At 40.3% G+C, this 18,188-nt stretch overlaps 1 protein-coding gene across 4 annotated transcripts in view; it reads right to left on the bottom strand.

Annotated features, from left to right (window-relative positions):
* lpp (LIM domain containing preferred translocation partner in lipoma) overlaps positions 1-18,188 on the bottom strand; it is a 183,770-nt gene that overhangs the window by 54,370 nt on the left and 111,212 nt on the right. For all 4 annotated transcript variants that reach the window (XM_026159643.2, XM_080297987.1, XM_026159644.2 and 1 more), the window contains one exon: positions 10,769-11,374. In XM_026159643.2, the coding sequence (XP_026015428.1) occupies positions 10,769-11,374 (606 nt within the window). The remainder of the gene's footprint in view (positions 1-10,768; positions 11,375-18,188) is intronic.

Here is an 18,188-nt window from a genome sequence, read left to right on the forward strand (position 1 = left end):
CCTTGCCATACCAATGGACCATGTGGATCATGTAAGGAACTACTAACCAATTAGTAGATAGTAGATACTAAATAAAAGTCCATCCATCCATCCATCTTCATCCGCTTTATCCGGGGCCGGGTCGCAGGGGCAGCAGCTTAAGCAGAGAAACCCAGACCTCCCTCTCCCCAGCCACCTCCTCCAGCTTATCCGGGGGAACACCAAGGCGTTCCCAGGCCAACCAAGAGATATAATCTCTCCAGTGTGTCCTGGGTCTGCCCCGGGTCCTCCTCCCGGTGGGACATGCCTGGAACACCGCGCCCAGGAGGCATCCTTGTCAGATGCCCAAACCAGCTCAGCTGGCTCCTTTCGATGTGGAGGAGCAGCGGCTCTACTCTGAGCCCCTCCTGGATGGCCGAACTTCTCACCCTATCTCTAAGGGAGAGGCCAGCCACCCTTCGGAGGAAGCTCATTTCCGCCGCTTGTATACCCTTTATGAAGAAAACATCGAGGGAAGAGTTTATCCTGCCCGGGTTACTGGGGCCCCGCCCTGGAGCGAGGCCCGGGAGGGTGCCCGAGGGCGAGCGTCTGGTGGCCGGGCCTTAGTCCATGGGGCCCGGCCGGGCACAGCCCGAAAAGGGGACATGGGCCCATCCTCCCACAGGCCCACCACCCGCAGGAGGCGCTATAGGGGTCGGGTGCATTGTGTGTCGGGTGGCGGCCAGGAGCGGAGGCCGTGGCGGACTGATCCCCGGCTGCCAAGACTGGCAATCGAGACTAAATAAAAGTATTGTTTTAAATCTTTAGTGACCTGTTATGATTATAAGTTCTCCTTATAATTATTATCAAGGAGTAGCTGTGGTTAAAAACTCTCAGGATGTTCCTTTTTACTTTCCAGCAGGTGGTTTCGTATACCATCAGGACAGCTGTAGTTTTAGGGCACAATTAAAAGTCTTCACTACTTTGTCATTATTTTATTTATTAGTCATCTGTAAAGGCATTCCAATTTAAAACAAAAGTCAGAACTCCCATACTTCAGCAGCTACTCTGATTTTGAAGAGCTGTGGTAGTAAAACATCACTTAGGTAATCAGTTTTCAATATTGTCTCATGCATTTATTCATGGCACAGCATCTCTATTAACCTTAATTGGCCCAGTTCCTCTGTGTTGTTACACACCTGTTTTAAACCTAGAAGCAGTAACTGAGAGGAAGCTTTCGAATGCGTTGGCAAGAAAGTGAACCATAAGGAGATCCGCCATAAATCGCTGACCTCGGATCAGATCCACCGGACTGACCTTTAGTCTGCGAAGCATTCGGTAACAAAATCCTGAGTGGACCACCGCTGCACACTGTGCCAGCAACACGTCGGAGGCACAGCAGTAATTACATACAGTAGCTTGTACCTCTGCAATGCTACGGGGAATACAGCTGATCCTTGTCGCACGATCTGACCTGCATTAGAGGTGTAATGGCTTCTGATGATATGACAGACAAGAATGCGTGCTGCATAGTTACAAGGCACAAGTCAGTCAACCGATACGAGGCCAAAGATTTAATATTCCAAACTGACATTAGCTTAAAGGGTGAGAGGATGTAAGTACCTCATGAGGCTTTTTTCAGCAGTATGTGACAAAGTCCTGCACAGCCTCCTATTTAAATGACTATAACAGTCTCTATTTTTAGATTTAGTTGTTAAAATGAAGTAGGCCTTACACTGCCTGAAATATCTGCTGTGTAAATGTTTATTGATACCAGTTTCGTTTCTCTTGCACTTTAAAGATTTATCTTACACACCCTTACATTTCCTCCCAGCAACTTATATTTTTTCAGAAAGCACAGAATACTTTAAAAACTTTAAATTGATGAAATGTCAAGTGCATCCCTAGTCAATGCCTGTTGCAGCTCTTAGTTTATGTGTATATTGTAGTTACATTTACTGGTGTTTCCAAGGGCCTCCACCTCGACTGACCTGCTGCTGTGGTATTCTACACATGGAAGGAGGCACTTCTTAAAAGAGCTCACCACCAACCAATGAGCTCAAAGGTTGGAGCATATATAGAAGATGTTTCCATATTTACATGAATGACTAGAAAGGCAGCAAAATTCACAGATCATCATTTTTGCGAAAGGGAGCAGAGCAATGTGGAATTTCCTGTGAGCTGTGCAGTATTGGTGTGGTTGCCAAAGACTGTATATAAAAGATGGCTGTAGCCATTGTGACATCACCTACTGTTTGTGAAGGTTCACAGTTACTACGATTTACAAAGGTAGACGAATTGCTGACACGCTTCAATCGATCTGGGTCAGTCTACTCCAAAGACTGCGTCTTGTCTGCGATGCATTTATGTCCCATACGGACTTCATGTTACTGTGGTTATATAAAAGCAAGACTCCCAAGTACCCAAATCATTTTGTAGTACAGCCCCATTTGTGCAGGAATCAACCAGTTTGGAACCATTTCAAAAGCAATGAGTTTACAAGTTGCAGATCACATGCCGCGGTGCCAAACCACTGTTTTCACTATTGTGACGGTAGCACAAAGCACACCCTCCTTTATCCTGCTTGTTGACGCTAATAAAAACCACAGTGTTAAACATAGCAATCATTATGTTTTATACAGTAAGGCGTTAAGTGTTTAATGAGGTCATGAGTCAGTCAAAAAGTACAATGTTTATTTTGTTTTTCCTCGACTTCTGTACAATCCAACTTCTTTTTGCATCCAGGTTCAGAAAAATAAGATCCATTATGCCACTCTTGGACGCTGTAATCTTTAAGTAGCGAGATTTTCAGCACAATTTCAACTAACTGAATTCAACGAACTTCAAAAAAAATCCTAAGAAAAAACAAATTAATGCTCATTTCTTCCTTTACTAACAGCAGGCATCAGGGTTTGGTTTGTTGAGATAAAATGCTGGTGGTGCCAATTCTCCATCCTCTGCCATTAAATCTTGTCAGCAGAGATACATTTTAACTGAAACGTTACCTCTGACAAAAAAGTGGAAAACATGATGGAAAGATGTTTTTTTATGCACACAGAGATGCGATGTTTTCATCTGTCACAAGATTTCGTCTCGCCAGTGGATTTTAAGACAGCTCCGGTCTGTTCTTATTTTATGCGTTTCTACTCATTTGGCAATGCGTAAGAAACACATCAACGTGCCAGCAAAGGCAAATATGATGATTTCTAGCAAGTAAACATAAATCCAAGTTTATAATATTGAACTACTCTGCAAATTACTACTGCAAATTTCTATTAAAAGCACGGACAAGTTCCCTGTCGTCTTGGTGCCGTGAACACGTAGCAGTAAGCACCATTAACTGCCAGACTAAAGCTCACAGACTACTATTAAAGAAAAGCAGCTTTTATGTGTAATCTTGCCTTTTTAAAACATGGAAAAAAACAGTTGAAAGGGCAAAGCAGCTCACAGGTGTAATTGGAGTATTCATACTTAGATATGCGTGGGTGTGCTTTTTCAAAATCATAACTCATTTTGTTTTTAATTGTGCTGTCAAGACAATAAGACTGAGAAACTGCATGGAAAATGTTCTAATTATACTTTCAGATTCATTACCTGCACAAACGCACTCGGATTCACACATAAAGGCTTATTTTAGTGGCATCGTTCTTCTGAAAGCACCACTGTAAATTAATATAGCAGGAAAAACAACGTTTTTACAGAAATAGATGTGATTGTGTCCTTAAGTATCGTGGCGTTTGAATAGAAAACACATAAATGTGTTGAGGTACAGAGCGAGAATTTAAGGCTGCTTTTTCTGATGTTAAGACTTTATGGTTAAGTAAAAATAGACGGCAGCTTTAAGGAATTCTAAGGAGTATTTATTTCATTCCCATGTAGCCGGAGGGAGATTCTGTAGACTGAAGAAAAACACATAAAAATATGTGGATGAGCTTTCTATGTAAAAGCTCCATGAAGCTGTGAAGGAAATGAAAATAGACAAAAAGGACAGTAGATGTGTATATGTGACACGATCACTGACCTGATGTGAGAAAAATCCATGTTTTTAATGAGGCCAGCGCATAGATGCTAAGCACAAATTGTCAGTACAATAAGAAATATGGAGCCGTCTGCCTGTCGGTACATATTTGGTACAGAACACAGTGCAATTTGTTTCAAGGTGCATCTACATGCAGAGAAGATCACAGGGTTACAGATAACATGTCTTCATCTCATCGAAGCCTTTGGCTCTCGCTTTGTAGTTACACATGGTGGTAACCCTGCACCAGGCGCTGAATTCTCTCTGCAGCCGAGCTGGTAACCCGGCACTCAGTCTGCTGCCTTTTTTAAGATCTGCACATGGTTCTTAAATTTAGGGCAGCTAGGGTCATCTCCTGAGGAGCCAGCATCGCATGTGATGTAAACAAGCAAGTGTTCACACATGCATAAATATAATTATCTCTACCATGCAAACCTACCTCTGAGAACTGGGGTCCTACACAACCAAAAAGCCACAACAAAGACGATTTACAGGTAAGCTACAGGTAACCAGAGCTCATTTTTTCCAGCATAACAAGGAAAGTTCTTTAATTAACTTTTTCATGGTAACAATCAGTTAGATGAAAGATTACAGTCATCTGACATCAGAAAACAAAGAAGCACACGTGAAAGGTTTTCATTGTTTTTAAGGCTCAGACTCACTTCACAAACAAGGTCTTTGTCTGTTATCACTTCCTTTTTTTCTTGTAGCAGGAGCCAGCTACACCACCGCAAGCACACATCATCGGTTTTTTCACACATTTTCTAAAATGCCCCCCGATGACAGTACCCAGGTAAGGAAATCCCAAATATACGCAGCTTTTTCTGTGAGAGAAACGTTTCCATATATTAATGGGACTTCTTCAGTCTCATAAACGTGCCAACATTGTGTTTGCAAAAGGAGCAGACTGAGAAGTCACTTGGATGAGTGATGTCCAGATGAACAGAATCAACTCTGTGGGACTTTTAAAATGCAGCACTGTGATGCGATATTTACATTTATCCTGCAATATGACATCTTGCTATATATCATATAATCTTCCACTGTGATTGTAAATGTACAGCCTGTGCAGCCAGCGATGCATTACTTAAATTCTGACTAAGTTCTCCCATGAGAATGAGGTGCAGTGATAATGTTAAAGGACTGCAAGATCTCCCTTCAGGGGGGGGGGATAATTAACAAACAAAAGAGGAAGGCCCCTTTCAGGTTTCTCTCTTTTTCAAGTATAAAAGAAAATCTGAAAACAAACAAGTCCAAGTTGTCATAACGGGACTTCCAGGGAGCAATTAGTTCCTAAAAATGATCCATGCTGATGTCAGCACTTTCATTATTAACATTTCTCATAAAAGTTGGGGCATTATTCAGCACGGTTGAACGAAAAATGTGGGATCTAAAAACAACTTTTGACTTCTGGTCGTTTTTTGAATGCTTTAAAGTTCTTTACTTTTTTATACTTCTTGTATCACTGACCTTATACGCTTACTGCCTTTTGTCTAAAGCTCGTGATGAATCCTCTTTATTCCACCTCAGACAGAAGCTGTTTTTTACTTTGCTTGATCTGCACAAAAGTTTAAAATCATTCTGCACTTTCCATTTTAATGACTGTTTAATTAGCCTTGAAAGTATTTTTTTTTATTAGCCACTCTCTTAAACACCGTAGTTATATTAAAATCAGGAATACTTAAATACAAAATCCATGAGATAACGTAATGTCAAAAATGTCCTAATTAATGTTTCCATTGCAATTGAATTGCTTAACTTTTGATCGACTTTCACCTGGATCGGTTTAAAGGTTAAAAGCACAGTTTTGGGAGATGATTCGTACCCAATTACACGGCTATAAAGGTTTCTCTGGACATGTCCTGATGGCACCATATGCAAATGTTGTCGGCCAGGTCAAAAGCCAACGTGGCCAGAACTGGAAGGCAGAAATACGTCAAGCTCTTTAAACATGTTTGACAGTTGAAACCATCATTGACCTTTGAGGGGGCTTTAACTGGCTATGGGGACTGAGCAGTGCAAAATAATCCTCTCCTGTCAAACGTCACTCAAGCTTAGCAAAAACACAGGGCATCATCCAGCTCAGCTTTGCTCCAACAACTGGAAACACTGAGAGAATCGCGGAAAATGGTACATTAACCGGCAGCCATGAAATCTGTTTGAGATCAAACACTAGTGGATTTAGGTAATTAAGCACCGTTGAAGTGTGTTGATGCGAGGAGCTCTTCTCACACCTTCACTTTACGGGTGAGTAAGGGTACGTTGGGAGATTGGGCGTAGGCAAGCTGAGGGTGACGTGGGGTGACGCCAGGGGCAGAGCAGACGAGCTAATCAGAACTAGTCTAGATCATAGAATTTCATCCAAGGATTTTCTCTTCGACTTCTGATGAAACTGACCTTCTATGAATACCCTCAATTATGCAAAATGATCTCTTTAATAAAGTCCTCAATCAAAGTCACAGACCCCCTACTGAGAAAGTCCCGGGTTGCATAAAATCACCATTAGCTCTCAGTGACTTCAGATGGCTTTTGATAATTATGACAAAAAATGTAAATAGTTCATTTTCTATGACTGGGCTTTGGGTTATTTACACAACAGATTAAAAGACTAACTTTAAGTCGATTTATGACTGTTTGTATAAGGTTATAAACATGTCACGACACTGGGTCAAGCAGAGAGATGATCATAAAGGCAAAGTTGACAGAGTCTGCTTTCATTCTAATCTGCCTTTTGTGATGTCCCTGCTCTGCTTTGGCATTAAAACGCTGCTATTCTGGACACAAGTGAGAAAACAAAATGATTAGATTAAAGGTTTGGATGCACATGTTTTAGAGGAGGTTCGGCTCAGATTTGATCACTCATTTACAGCTCATTCATGGATATGGAGTATTAAAGTTTCCTGATGTGTTTCACAGCATCCAAATACAGCAGGAGGAGTGGGGGTGAGGGGTGGCTCACAGCCCATTATCCTGCTGCAGAATATCCTTGGGAAAGAAAGACAAATATATACATACATTGCACAAGCTATATCTGTAAAATTAGTGATTCGCTTTTATCTGAAATCAAAGAGATGCTCGCAAATGTAATAAACGCCACCTTTTGTTTTTTAATAATGCATCATACTGGGACCGCAGTGAGCTTTTCAAGCAAAGTGTAGACTTTTGTTTTGAACAAATATAATTAGACTTATTTTTAAAATACTTGCTGCAATGCTGAATCTAATTTGTATTTAGTAAAGTACAGTCCTTGATGAGCTATTCCCAGAGGCTGGGAGGCCCAGTTTGTATTTTCAACCATCATAAAATCCTTGAATTAAAGAAAACTCAAGGGTCTTCCACTTTCCAGAGATTGTCGAAGGCTGGATATGTTGAGATTAGAATAGCTCGTCTCTGTGGCATAGAGTCTATGGGACAACAGAGGGTTTTTATTCTTTTCAGTCATGTACAGATCTATAAAAAGGTTTAGTACTAATTCTTTGCCTTGTGTTTTTTACTATATTGTCTGCTTGTTCCCTTTAAAATATTATTTATTCATTTCTGTTCATCCATCCATTGCTTTCTATTTAAGCAAGCCAAGGTTGTGGGGGGCTAGAGCCAATTCTAGGTCTTGTTGGGTGAGAGTCTCTTGCAGACAGAGACACGTGCTCATAGGCTTCTGCATTAAAATGCCTGATTTCAGAGCATTAACAAACATTTAGATTCTGGTATAAAAATGTTTTTTTTGGTCTCTCTGGATAGTGTCTCTGTTCATAACTCATCGGAATTGATGGTGATTGAGCAGATGGCTACCCGTTAGTCTTCACCTTAACTGGAGTCACTGAGCTGGACCTCTCCACTCTGTCTGAGCTGTTGGAACCTTTCAAAGCATTTTTAATGGAGCTTTCTAAATGTTTATTCTACTAACAGACAGTCAAGTCCACTTTTGGTCAATGAAATTCTAACTGTTTATTTTAATTTTACTCAATTTAATTAGCCCATATCTGTGTCTGTGCTTCACCTGGAAATTTTATGGATGCAAGCCAAACTAGAGTCAGACAATAACCTCGAAGATATGGCTACTTCTGGCTCAAAATAAGCAAATAAACAAATAAAACAACATTGCCAAAAAACTAAAACTGAGACTTCAAAATGCTGACCCAGAAACCTACATCCATACACTAAAATGGTAAATGGTCTGTATTTCTATAGCGCTTTACTTGACCCCAAAGCGCTTTACACAACCAGTCATCCACCCATTCACACACACACATTCACACACTGGTGATGGCAAGCTACAGTGTAGCCACAGCCGCCCTGGGGCACACTGACAGAGGCGAGGCTGCCCACCGGGCCCTCTGACCACCACCAGTAGGCAACGGGTGAAGTGTCTTGCCCAAGGACACAATGACCGAGACTGTCGGAGCCGGGGCTCGAACCGGCAACCTTCCGATTACAAGACGAACGCTCAACTCTTGAGCCACGATAGTCTACTATATTGGTGATAGGAGATATATTGGTGCAGATATCAATCTGGATTCCTACCCTCACCTATGGCCACAAGCTCTGGGTTATGACTGAGAGAATGAGGTGTGGATACAATTGGCAGAAATGAATTTCCTCCATCAGGGTGAAGAACTTAGTCATTCATAACAGTGGCTCAGAGTAGAATTACTAATACTCCACATTGAAAGGAGCCAGTTGAGACGGTTGGTGCATCTAAGCAGCACGCCTCCTGAGCACCTCCTAGGTGAGATGTTTTGGATATTTTCTGCTGGGAAGAGGGACAGAGCAGGTCCTGGAAACACTGGAAAGATTACCTCAGTCAGCTGGCTTGGGAACACTTTGATGCCCCCCCTCGGCAGGTGGGGAGTAGGTGGCCGGGGAGATCTGGGATTTGGACTGCTGCCCATGGATGGATGTTTGGACAGTTAGATGGCTGGAATCAACCCATTAAACACTGAACTCACGCAGTAAAACAAACTAACCAACTGAGGCAACGGTAGACAGACAACTCCTGTGTTTTGTGAAGTAAAACAGTGTTTTGGTCAGTCGAGTGTGGTGGAGTGTAACAACTTCAGTTCCCTGTGGAAAAGACCTGTCTGAAGGCAGGTAAAGTGGGGAAAATGCTCCAAATAAAGCGTCCAAGTAAACCAACATTTATTTCTTGCCTACAGTCTTCTACTGCAAGTAACACACTGACTATGGATTTGAACCTGGATCTGAAGGCCCCGCAAAACCAAATGATTTAGCCAGTGAAAAGGTTTTCATCATAAACATCAGAAAGAAATATGTAGAATAATTTTACTGAGTTTTCTGAAAAGCACAGCAGTTCTTGGCTGAGAAAACAACATTTTTTGCACTGAAATAAAACAGGTTAATCTAGAAAGTGATTGCACCGTACCACAGGTTGGCTTAATAAAAAATACAAAAATGTATATCACGTATCATCATTCAGTCTAAAGATTTCCATGTTCGACTGTTTTTTAAAAGCTCTTAGCTTGAAGGACAGTCATACAATAGCTCCTAACCACATGCACATGTTTGGAAACTACATACTGAGACATTCACATTCCAGCTGGGCACAAATAACTGGAAAAATAACTATTACAGTGAAGTACAAGCTTAGGTTTACAAAACACAGCTGGTAGATACACTGTTGAAGTACACTAGTACAAGTTGTCTATTATGGTGTAAAGCCCAACAGGTTCAGGTTTAAATAACTTTATTCAGAGAATTTCAATGAAAGATGGCTTCATACTGCTTTGGCAAATAATGTTGCACGAATGTATGCATACCTTCCACACAAATATGAATACACAAATAACAGTGATGTTTACAGTACGGAGATCTGCACCGTTGCACACCCACTGTTTTTGCCTTTATTAAATTGTATAAAACATAACTGGAAAGCTACAACAGAGAGAGAATGAGACCAGGCTGTGTTTTTCAGACTCTTGCTGTCTAGCTGTGACCTGCAAGGCTCAGTGGATGTGGGTGAACACTTTCTAAAGGTTCTGTCAGTGAGCTGCTGACCCAAGCAAAGCAGTTTAAATACCTGTGGGTCATTTTCGTGACAACAAAATGGAGGAGGACTTCAACGGGAGGAATGAATGATGAGGTGATCTAAGAGATAACCAGAGCTCTTGATTTATCTTTTGATTTTGCAACTTTAAACCATTGGCACCTGGTGACTCAAAGAGCACAATTTCTCATTTAAGTGACTGAAATCTTTTCTTCCCATTTTTGATATATCTTTAGAGGTTCACAGAGGTTTCAAGAGGAGCAACTATGCGTTTGACAAATGCAAACTGAGGTGGTTCAAGCATCCAGTAAGGACACCTCCAAGTCAGGAACTCGAGGGACATCTAACCCTAACGCTGCAGGACAAACCTAGAACACATTGGAGGGATTAAACATCCCAGCTGAGCGTAAAAATGCCTTACAATTCTCAAAGGCAACTCTACTTATTAAACAGGAAGTGAAACTCTTTAGAATGAGAAATGCTTTTGTGTTTTGTGTGTTGGCATATTTTTATGGCAGAAACTGGAACTCCCAGAGAAAACCCACAGAAACAAGGGGGGGCGAGGGTGCCTCCTGCCCAGCTTCAAACCCAGGACCTTCTGGCTGTGAGGAAAAGAGCTAACCGCTAAAACACTGTGCTGCCACAGTGGTTAACCTAAAGCTATCAACTTAGATGCTTAAAGTGTCAGAAAATATTAGACCAGTTGATGTCAATAACGAGATTAAAGCCTTTTCAAACTACCATATCCAAGAATATGAACAACGACTGCATGATGATGATGACGTTCTTACCTTTGGTGGAATCGTTGGACTAGAAGTGTATGGAGCCAAGCTGGGTGGCACATCTGTAATGTAGGTCTTCTTGGGGCCTGGGGGCTGGTATCCTTGGGCTGGGACTGCTTGAGGTCTTCTAGAGTTTATTCCACTTACTTGTGGCGCACCTGGATGCTGCTGTTCTTGATATGGCCCCGGTGCCATTGGAGAGAAGCCAGGCTGTGGCGGGCCATAAGCAAAGTCAGGACCTTTGGGCTGAGCGGACATGTACTGCACCTGCGCGGGGCTGCGAATGGGCTGCTGGCCAAAATTGTGCCCACCAGGGGCTGGATGCTGGGGTCCAGGCTGAGCCGACCTCACTTGGACATTGAAGGTGGGCTGGCTTGGGGTTGATGCTGTAGCATAGGAGGCCGGAACCGGCTGAGGAGCCATGTGGGTTGGAGTCTTGGCCATAGGACTTAAAGGAGAAGGTGATGTAGATGAGACTCCCCCAGGAGTTTGAGGTTTGGGTGTAGACTTCTTGGTGGCAGTCAGTGGAGGCTGAGTTGGGATGACCATACGCTTGTAACCTGTCACGGGAGCGTTTGGGGCGGAGCCTGCTGAAGGTGCCATGGATCCAGAATTCTGAAAAGAGAAAGAGAATTTCGGTACTGCTCAGTGACATTTTAAAAGACACATATTATACATAAAAAAAATTTTTAAAAAACAACAACATTACATGCTAATATTAAGATGTCAAATCTGTCATGTTTTCCATCCTAGTACAACTTGATACTACACCACGTTTTGAAAATTTGCATAGCATAGCAATTTTCCATCTCACAGTTACATTAAGACAAATGATAACCAGACTTCAGCACCATGCATATATCCAAAATATTTAAGAGAAATCCTCTGAAAAAATATTTCAGTTCTGACTTCTTGCTACATGCAAACAGAAGACTGCCATGTCCACAGCTGGGGTGCTAGCGTGACTAAAAAAGATGCTAACTGGAAAGCAAAATGAACTAAAAGCACAGAAATGAAATCCTGCTCAGTGCCAAAATAATACAACAGATGTATTCTACAGCATTTCACTGACAGCGTAGTTTACGCTCAATAAGTATCCACCCTGCTTCCCGACAGTCAATTATACGGCTACCTCGACAGCAGAGGCTCTACACTGTCCATGACCACCCATAATCTATGGCTAATAAAGCAGGCGGGGTGGGGATAAATTGTTTGGCAGAGGACGTCGTGACAGCAGATTGGCAAAGGCAAATGACACTTGTGCTGACTCCAGCTGCTTGGACGGGAAAGATTTTAAATCACAGAGATTTGTGGCGCTGGCGTTCCTGGGAAGAGATGCCTGTAAAGCAGCAACACAACCCGGAGCTGAGATTCCACCTGAACGACTGTGGCGTTTTGATCCGATGTCCAAAGGCTACGTCTCATTTACAAGCCAAACTAGAAGGAAATATAGCAGCTAATAACAGGCAGAATAACAACACTTCATTCATATGTCAGAGGCTTCTGCCCCGAGTGTCTCTCATGTAAGTAATAATTGTTTTTCACCATGACTACATATCGGTGTCAGACATTCAGCCAGTCTAAAAAGGGTCTATCATTAACCTTGGATGGCCTTATTAGGTTACTGCCTGAAGCCAAAAATCAGAGTCAATTACTAAATTTGCAGCACTAAGGGAACAAAAATGAACACTTGTAGTCTTTAGACCCTTTGCAACCCGGTTTGATGAGATGTCTTCTAAAATGGGGCAGAGCAACAACTCCAATCGATTTCCCTTCAAAGTTGATCAAAGCCGGCTGCACAGAAATGTCACACGCCATTTTCCCCACACTGCTACACTTATGTAGCAATTCTATCAGTGAAACGTATACAGTACCATGCTCCTTATGATGTCCACAGATGAAAAAGAATTCCAAGTTTTGGTAAAAGCATCAACTTTGTCTAAATCCCATCTAATCTAAGTCAGAGGGGAACCCCTAAGGAACCATTAAAGGATCCAGAAAATATTCCTGCTCGCACTAGGATTTCTGTCTTAGTGATTAGAGCTGATGTTTATTTAAAAAGTGAGTCTGAGTATGTATGGAAACATCTTCCCTATGCCCTTTAGGAAGTGAAATTACTTCATTTAAATGTTTCATGGGTTTTAAATACTCTAGATTATTCATTTATCTTTAAGGCCTTAGAACCTACAGTAACATTCAGCTTGCCGGGCAAAGGAAATGCAAATTGGCCCCCTCAAAATAATTACACTGTCATGGTACATTTTCCACAAATTACATTAAGAGAATAGATTCACTCTTTTCTGAGGGTGATGAAACTGCTCAATGCACCAAATCAGAAAGAAAAGTCTGTGCAGGGTAAAAGATTTTCATATCGACTAAACTCTTTTTATGTCTTGACCTGCCAACCTTAACGAGGCCAGTCGGAGGCACTATCAGTGCATCGAAGGGAAGCGATTGACAGGCAGGATCTGAGACTCTTTGTATTGATAATACTGAATGTTATTAGCTGGTAACATTTATAAAGAGTATTTATTTTGAGCAAAAATGGGTAAAACTGCAGAACACTGACTCAATTAGAAGAGCACATTCTTGTGTAGGCTTTACAATTAAAGCCCGCTCATTAAGCCATAATTATCACCACCTCTGCCTTATGCTGTTGGGCCTTCGTGTCCCATCAAAACAGTTTCGATCCACCATCCTGGTGTCCTATATGGCCAGTGAAGTTTCCCAGGAGTCTCAGGAAACCAGACATTAACAGCAAATCCTTTAAAATCCTGGAAGGATCTGATTTTTTCCAGCACATCCTCCAAAGACCTGCTCCTGTTTGCACCTGCTCTTTTCTCCCAAATGAACACACTATGAGAACTGACTCTTATGACATGTAACATAACTCAGAACATAACATATCCCAGTATTAAAATGTTATAATGCTTGGGCTCATCACTGTAAATCAACTAAAGATCTATATGTCAGCAGTGATGATGATGATTATCACTGCTAACCCCATACTATCACAGTATGCAATATGTTTGTTTGTTTTTTTTTTGCTTTTGTTAAATAGTGTTGAAATTCTTGGCTCTCTAGTAAAAGAGCACGATGCAGCATCTGCAGGGATGAAGATGCTATCCAGGCTGGTCATAGGGAAGAGAGGGGAGTGAAGCTGTCGATGACCCTCACCTTTGGCAATGAAAGGTGAGTGAAAGAATAATATCTCAAATATAAACTGTGGAAATAATTCTGCATATAAAGATGTCTGGGCTTTGTCTTGGATAAAAGGTTGAGACCCCTCATCGCTCAGTGTTATGGATGGACAGATATATATACACATATATATATATATATACACATATATATATATATACATATACACATATACATATATACATATATATACATATACATATACATATATATATATATATATATATATATATATATATATATATATATATATATATATATATAAAGAGCCTAACCTACATACAGTATTGTTCAAAAGTCTTGAGCCACCTCTCATGACCTTATATTTTGCTACGAAAATGAGAAATAGGTGCAGGGATTTATTGATTTATTTATTTCTGTAACAGGCTGCTGGTAACAAAATGCTTAAAGATACTATTTAAAGTATGTTATTTTGTTTCTAAGTTGTCTGCTATCTGTAAACCCAACACTGGTTCCTCCCTTCTGTTAGGTGCCTTGGTTCATAGGTCAGTGTTAAGTGGCTTAACAAATGTTTGAAAATGTGCAGGTACAAGGACTGAACTGAAAATGAGTGAAAAAGACAAAGAAAAATATCATACCTGCAGAAAGCCTGGAGAACTATTGCTCAACATCTCTTTTAGAAAGTGTCGCTCCTTGCAACCAAATGATAAAGAATAAGGGGGGTGGCTCAAGACTTTTGCACAGCTTGGTTTTTGGCACTAATAAAGTGGGATGTCCCAACTGTATGCAACCTATGATTAAAGCATTAGTTCATATCTGGAAGTAATGCTTATCAAAGTGTTACGGCCACCATGACAAAAACATTTGCTTTGTTTCCTCTTCATTAGAGAAACCTTTTAAAGAGATTTCTTTCATGTCTTTTTACTACTTTTTGAGTAAATCACTGCAGTACCACAAAGCCCTCTCTTTGTTGCACAAAATCCCGGTGTTGCATATAAAAACAGACCTCCCTCGTACTGAGGTGATAATTTGATATACAAAAGAGCTGCATGTGAGCACAGTACAGTATGCACTATTACAAATCAAAACTTGCCAATGCTTTGTTCACTAAAATAAAATTTTGGATTTTATTATCCACAATTAAAATTCCACTAAAGCTGAAAAATGATATTACCTGTTTTTCACATCCGAGTGTGGACATACAAGCAGCATCACTGATTTCTAAACACCCTCACGCCCTCCTCCCCCTTCTGCCATACACAAACACAACATACAGACTTTAAAAAGTTTCCCCGACCCCTTCAGAAAAGTTAACCCTCACTCTACACTGTAATTCAGACTGACTTTGCAAACAACTTAAGTGTGAAATTTCACAGAGACTCTCAAGAAAGCCTTTTGACACATTAAAAAAGATTAGGAGAGACTATACAAGCCTTTAGGGGGGGCTGAGTAAAACTGTTAACTTTGCATTTCAAACCACGAGGGTGGGGGATTTTTTTTTTTTTCTCCTCAGCAAGCTTGGTGAAAACCCCTAAAGAGAGAGAAGTTCTGCATCTTTTCAGACTCATCTAAGACCTTGGATATTTTTCTCTCAACTTTTTTTCTGTCTCTCATTCGTACAAAGAAGCTGCTCCCCCCGTTTGGCTCTGCTGTCCATTTGCATCTGTCCTTTTCAGCAGTTACACTATGACCATGGAAGAATTCCCAATCAACACTGATGCGTGCATTAATCTTCCCCCCACAGTCAGGCACAACAGGCACATTTAACAGTACAGTCATGAAATTGGGGGTATCAATTCTCTTCCTAAAATAGTTCCAGATAAGGCATATTAAATATGATTAAATAATGTGTCTGTGGAACGTGGCAAGACCTCTAGCTCTTTTGGGCTATCTCACTCTGTTTGCAGATAACACATATACACACATATAGGGAATGTTTTGTTCTGTGGATCGTTTATCTGCATATCTAATTCTGCTTTCGCCCCTTCAAATGAGCCCCGCTTTTACGAGTGAATATTTCAAAAATGCTTCTATCCTCGCCTGAAATAAATGTTGAATTGATAAACTTTATCGTGTCGCATCTTTTTCTCTTGAAACACTACCACTACAACTGGTTACTGATCACTTTGTAGACAAGAATTCAATATTTGTGTCCTTTGAGAAAGTAAGCCGACTACTGCTGCTCATATTAACAGCAAAAATAAAACAGTATTGGGGCATCAGGCAAATGTGTTTACAACATCTACGACTGCTGCTTGCTTATTTTTAAGGGATCGCTACAGCAGGCAGCTCCGCATATTTGACTCGGCATATTTTCACGCCAGATTCAACCCCCGAGGAGTGTGCATATCCTCCCGGTCCTGAACCGCTTGCTAGGCTTGTTAATGTGTAAACCACTACACTATGGAAATCCAACTGAGAAATTATTTTCTTTAAACAATTTATTTAAATACTTAATTATAAACCTTCTTTTTACATTTACATACATGAAGAATATTTTATTCATTTTTTCTGGTACATGTTTTTTCCCCCTGCATGATGTTTGGCTTCTTAAAAACCATCTCGATAACCTTTTTCGTCTCCGCTGGTTCAGTGGCATTGCTGCAGAATTAGATGCAGCTCTATATCGCAGTAATATTAGAAGAACATATTAGTTTATATTTTCCTTTTGCATATTCTTCGGAAATCCTGATTTCTATTAGAGTTGTGAAAACTGGTCCTACTCACTGAAGAGATGAATGTAAAAATATCAGATTCACAGCTCCAATAAAGAGGGCTATGAGTGATTTCAATGAAAAATAATAGACATTAAACGCTAATTAGCATTTTCTAATACTGATTTTCCATAAATTATGTTTAAATTTATGTTTGAAGCCCATGAGGGGAAAAATATTTATGCAAAATTTTGTAAAACTGAATTATTAACCAAGCACTTGCTCTAAATATTAGATCCTTGTGTCTACACGTTCAAAACCTGGCAAGTAAGCAGCTAATGTGTACATTTTAATATAAATAAATACATTCTCGTAGTAGCTTTCAATGATTGAAGATAGTCATTCACATGCATGTCCTAAAGGAACAGCTGTCTGAACAGACATGCAGCAGTTTAAAAGACAATGATTAAATGATTAATGGACTGAGGTAGGGCTGTTTGATATAACAATATATATCAGATGACGATATAAAAACGTCTATCGTTTCATTTTATGCTATCGTTTGTTTTGTGGTGTAGCAAAATAAACTGTTTACGGCAATATTTTTTCATCGTTTTGATGGTCACTGTAGTGGCTATATTAATTTCTTAAAGTTCTCTCTTTCTCTTATATTTTATATAACCACACTACAGACGGACAAGCGTCTGTTTTTATGCGTTGTCGTTAGCAACAACGACGGTAAAACCCTCGCGTGTCCGCTTATTTATTTTCCACATAAACCTTTCACAATAAAGCTCAAGATCCTGTTCAGACTTTTCAAAATAAACTGAATCACGTGAAAGAGCAGAGTATTTACGGATGAGAAGTAAAAAAAAAAAAAAAAAAAAAGCCGCCAGGTGCTAAAAAATAAACCTTAGACTCAAACGTTAGAACAGGCTTTTCCCCGCAGCACGCCGTGTAATAAATACTCACAAAGAAAACGGCGGCCGTTACAACTTATGTCTAAAAATGTATAGTTTCATACATCGGTTAAAACACTCGACTCCAGCTACATGATGGCCAGCTTGAAACACTTCACGCAAGTCGAGCTGCCCGAGATTCACAGAATTTACAGAAAATGTAAAATTTTTGTGATTTATATCGTTATCGGGACGATAGATATCTTATATCGGGATATGAGATTTTGGTCATATCGCACAGCCCTAGACTGAGGGTTAACTATGTTTTTATAAAGGCATACAGCAAATATATGGGGTGTGAACTGACCTAGCAATCTAGATGATTTATCATTTTATCTTTAGTCAATAATTAAAAGAAACAAACAGGAAAAAATACATTATTATCATCTGGTGATGCATTTTTATGTGCAAAGGTGTTTACAACAGTAATCCTAATAAACAAATTCAACTTGCAGTTTATGGAGATTCTCAAACGACAGCATTCCTACTGTGTTGTATGAAATTTGGATTAATATAATACAGCCACACTTCTATTTTTAAGGTTAAGGAACGGTTTTCTTTTCTATTTTCCCATTTACAGTAACTAATATCAGTCTGTGGAGCTCCTGTACAAACACTTTTGAAATGCACACAGACATACAGGCAGCTGTAAGA

Source organism: Astatotilapia calliptera, chromosome 23, assembly GCF_964374335.1.
Source record: "Astatotilapia calliptera chromosome 23, fAstCal68.1, whole genome shotgun sequence".
NCBI classification, from domain to species: Eukaryota; Metazoa; Chordata; class Actinopteri; order Cichliformes; family Cichlidae; genus Astatotilapia; species Astatotilapia calliptera.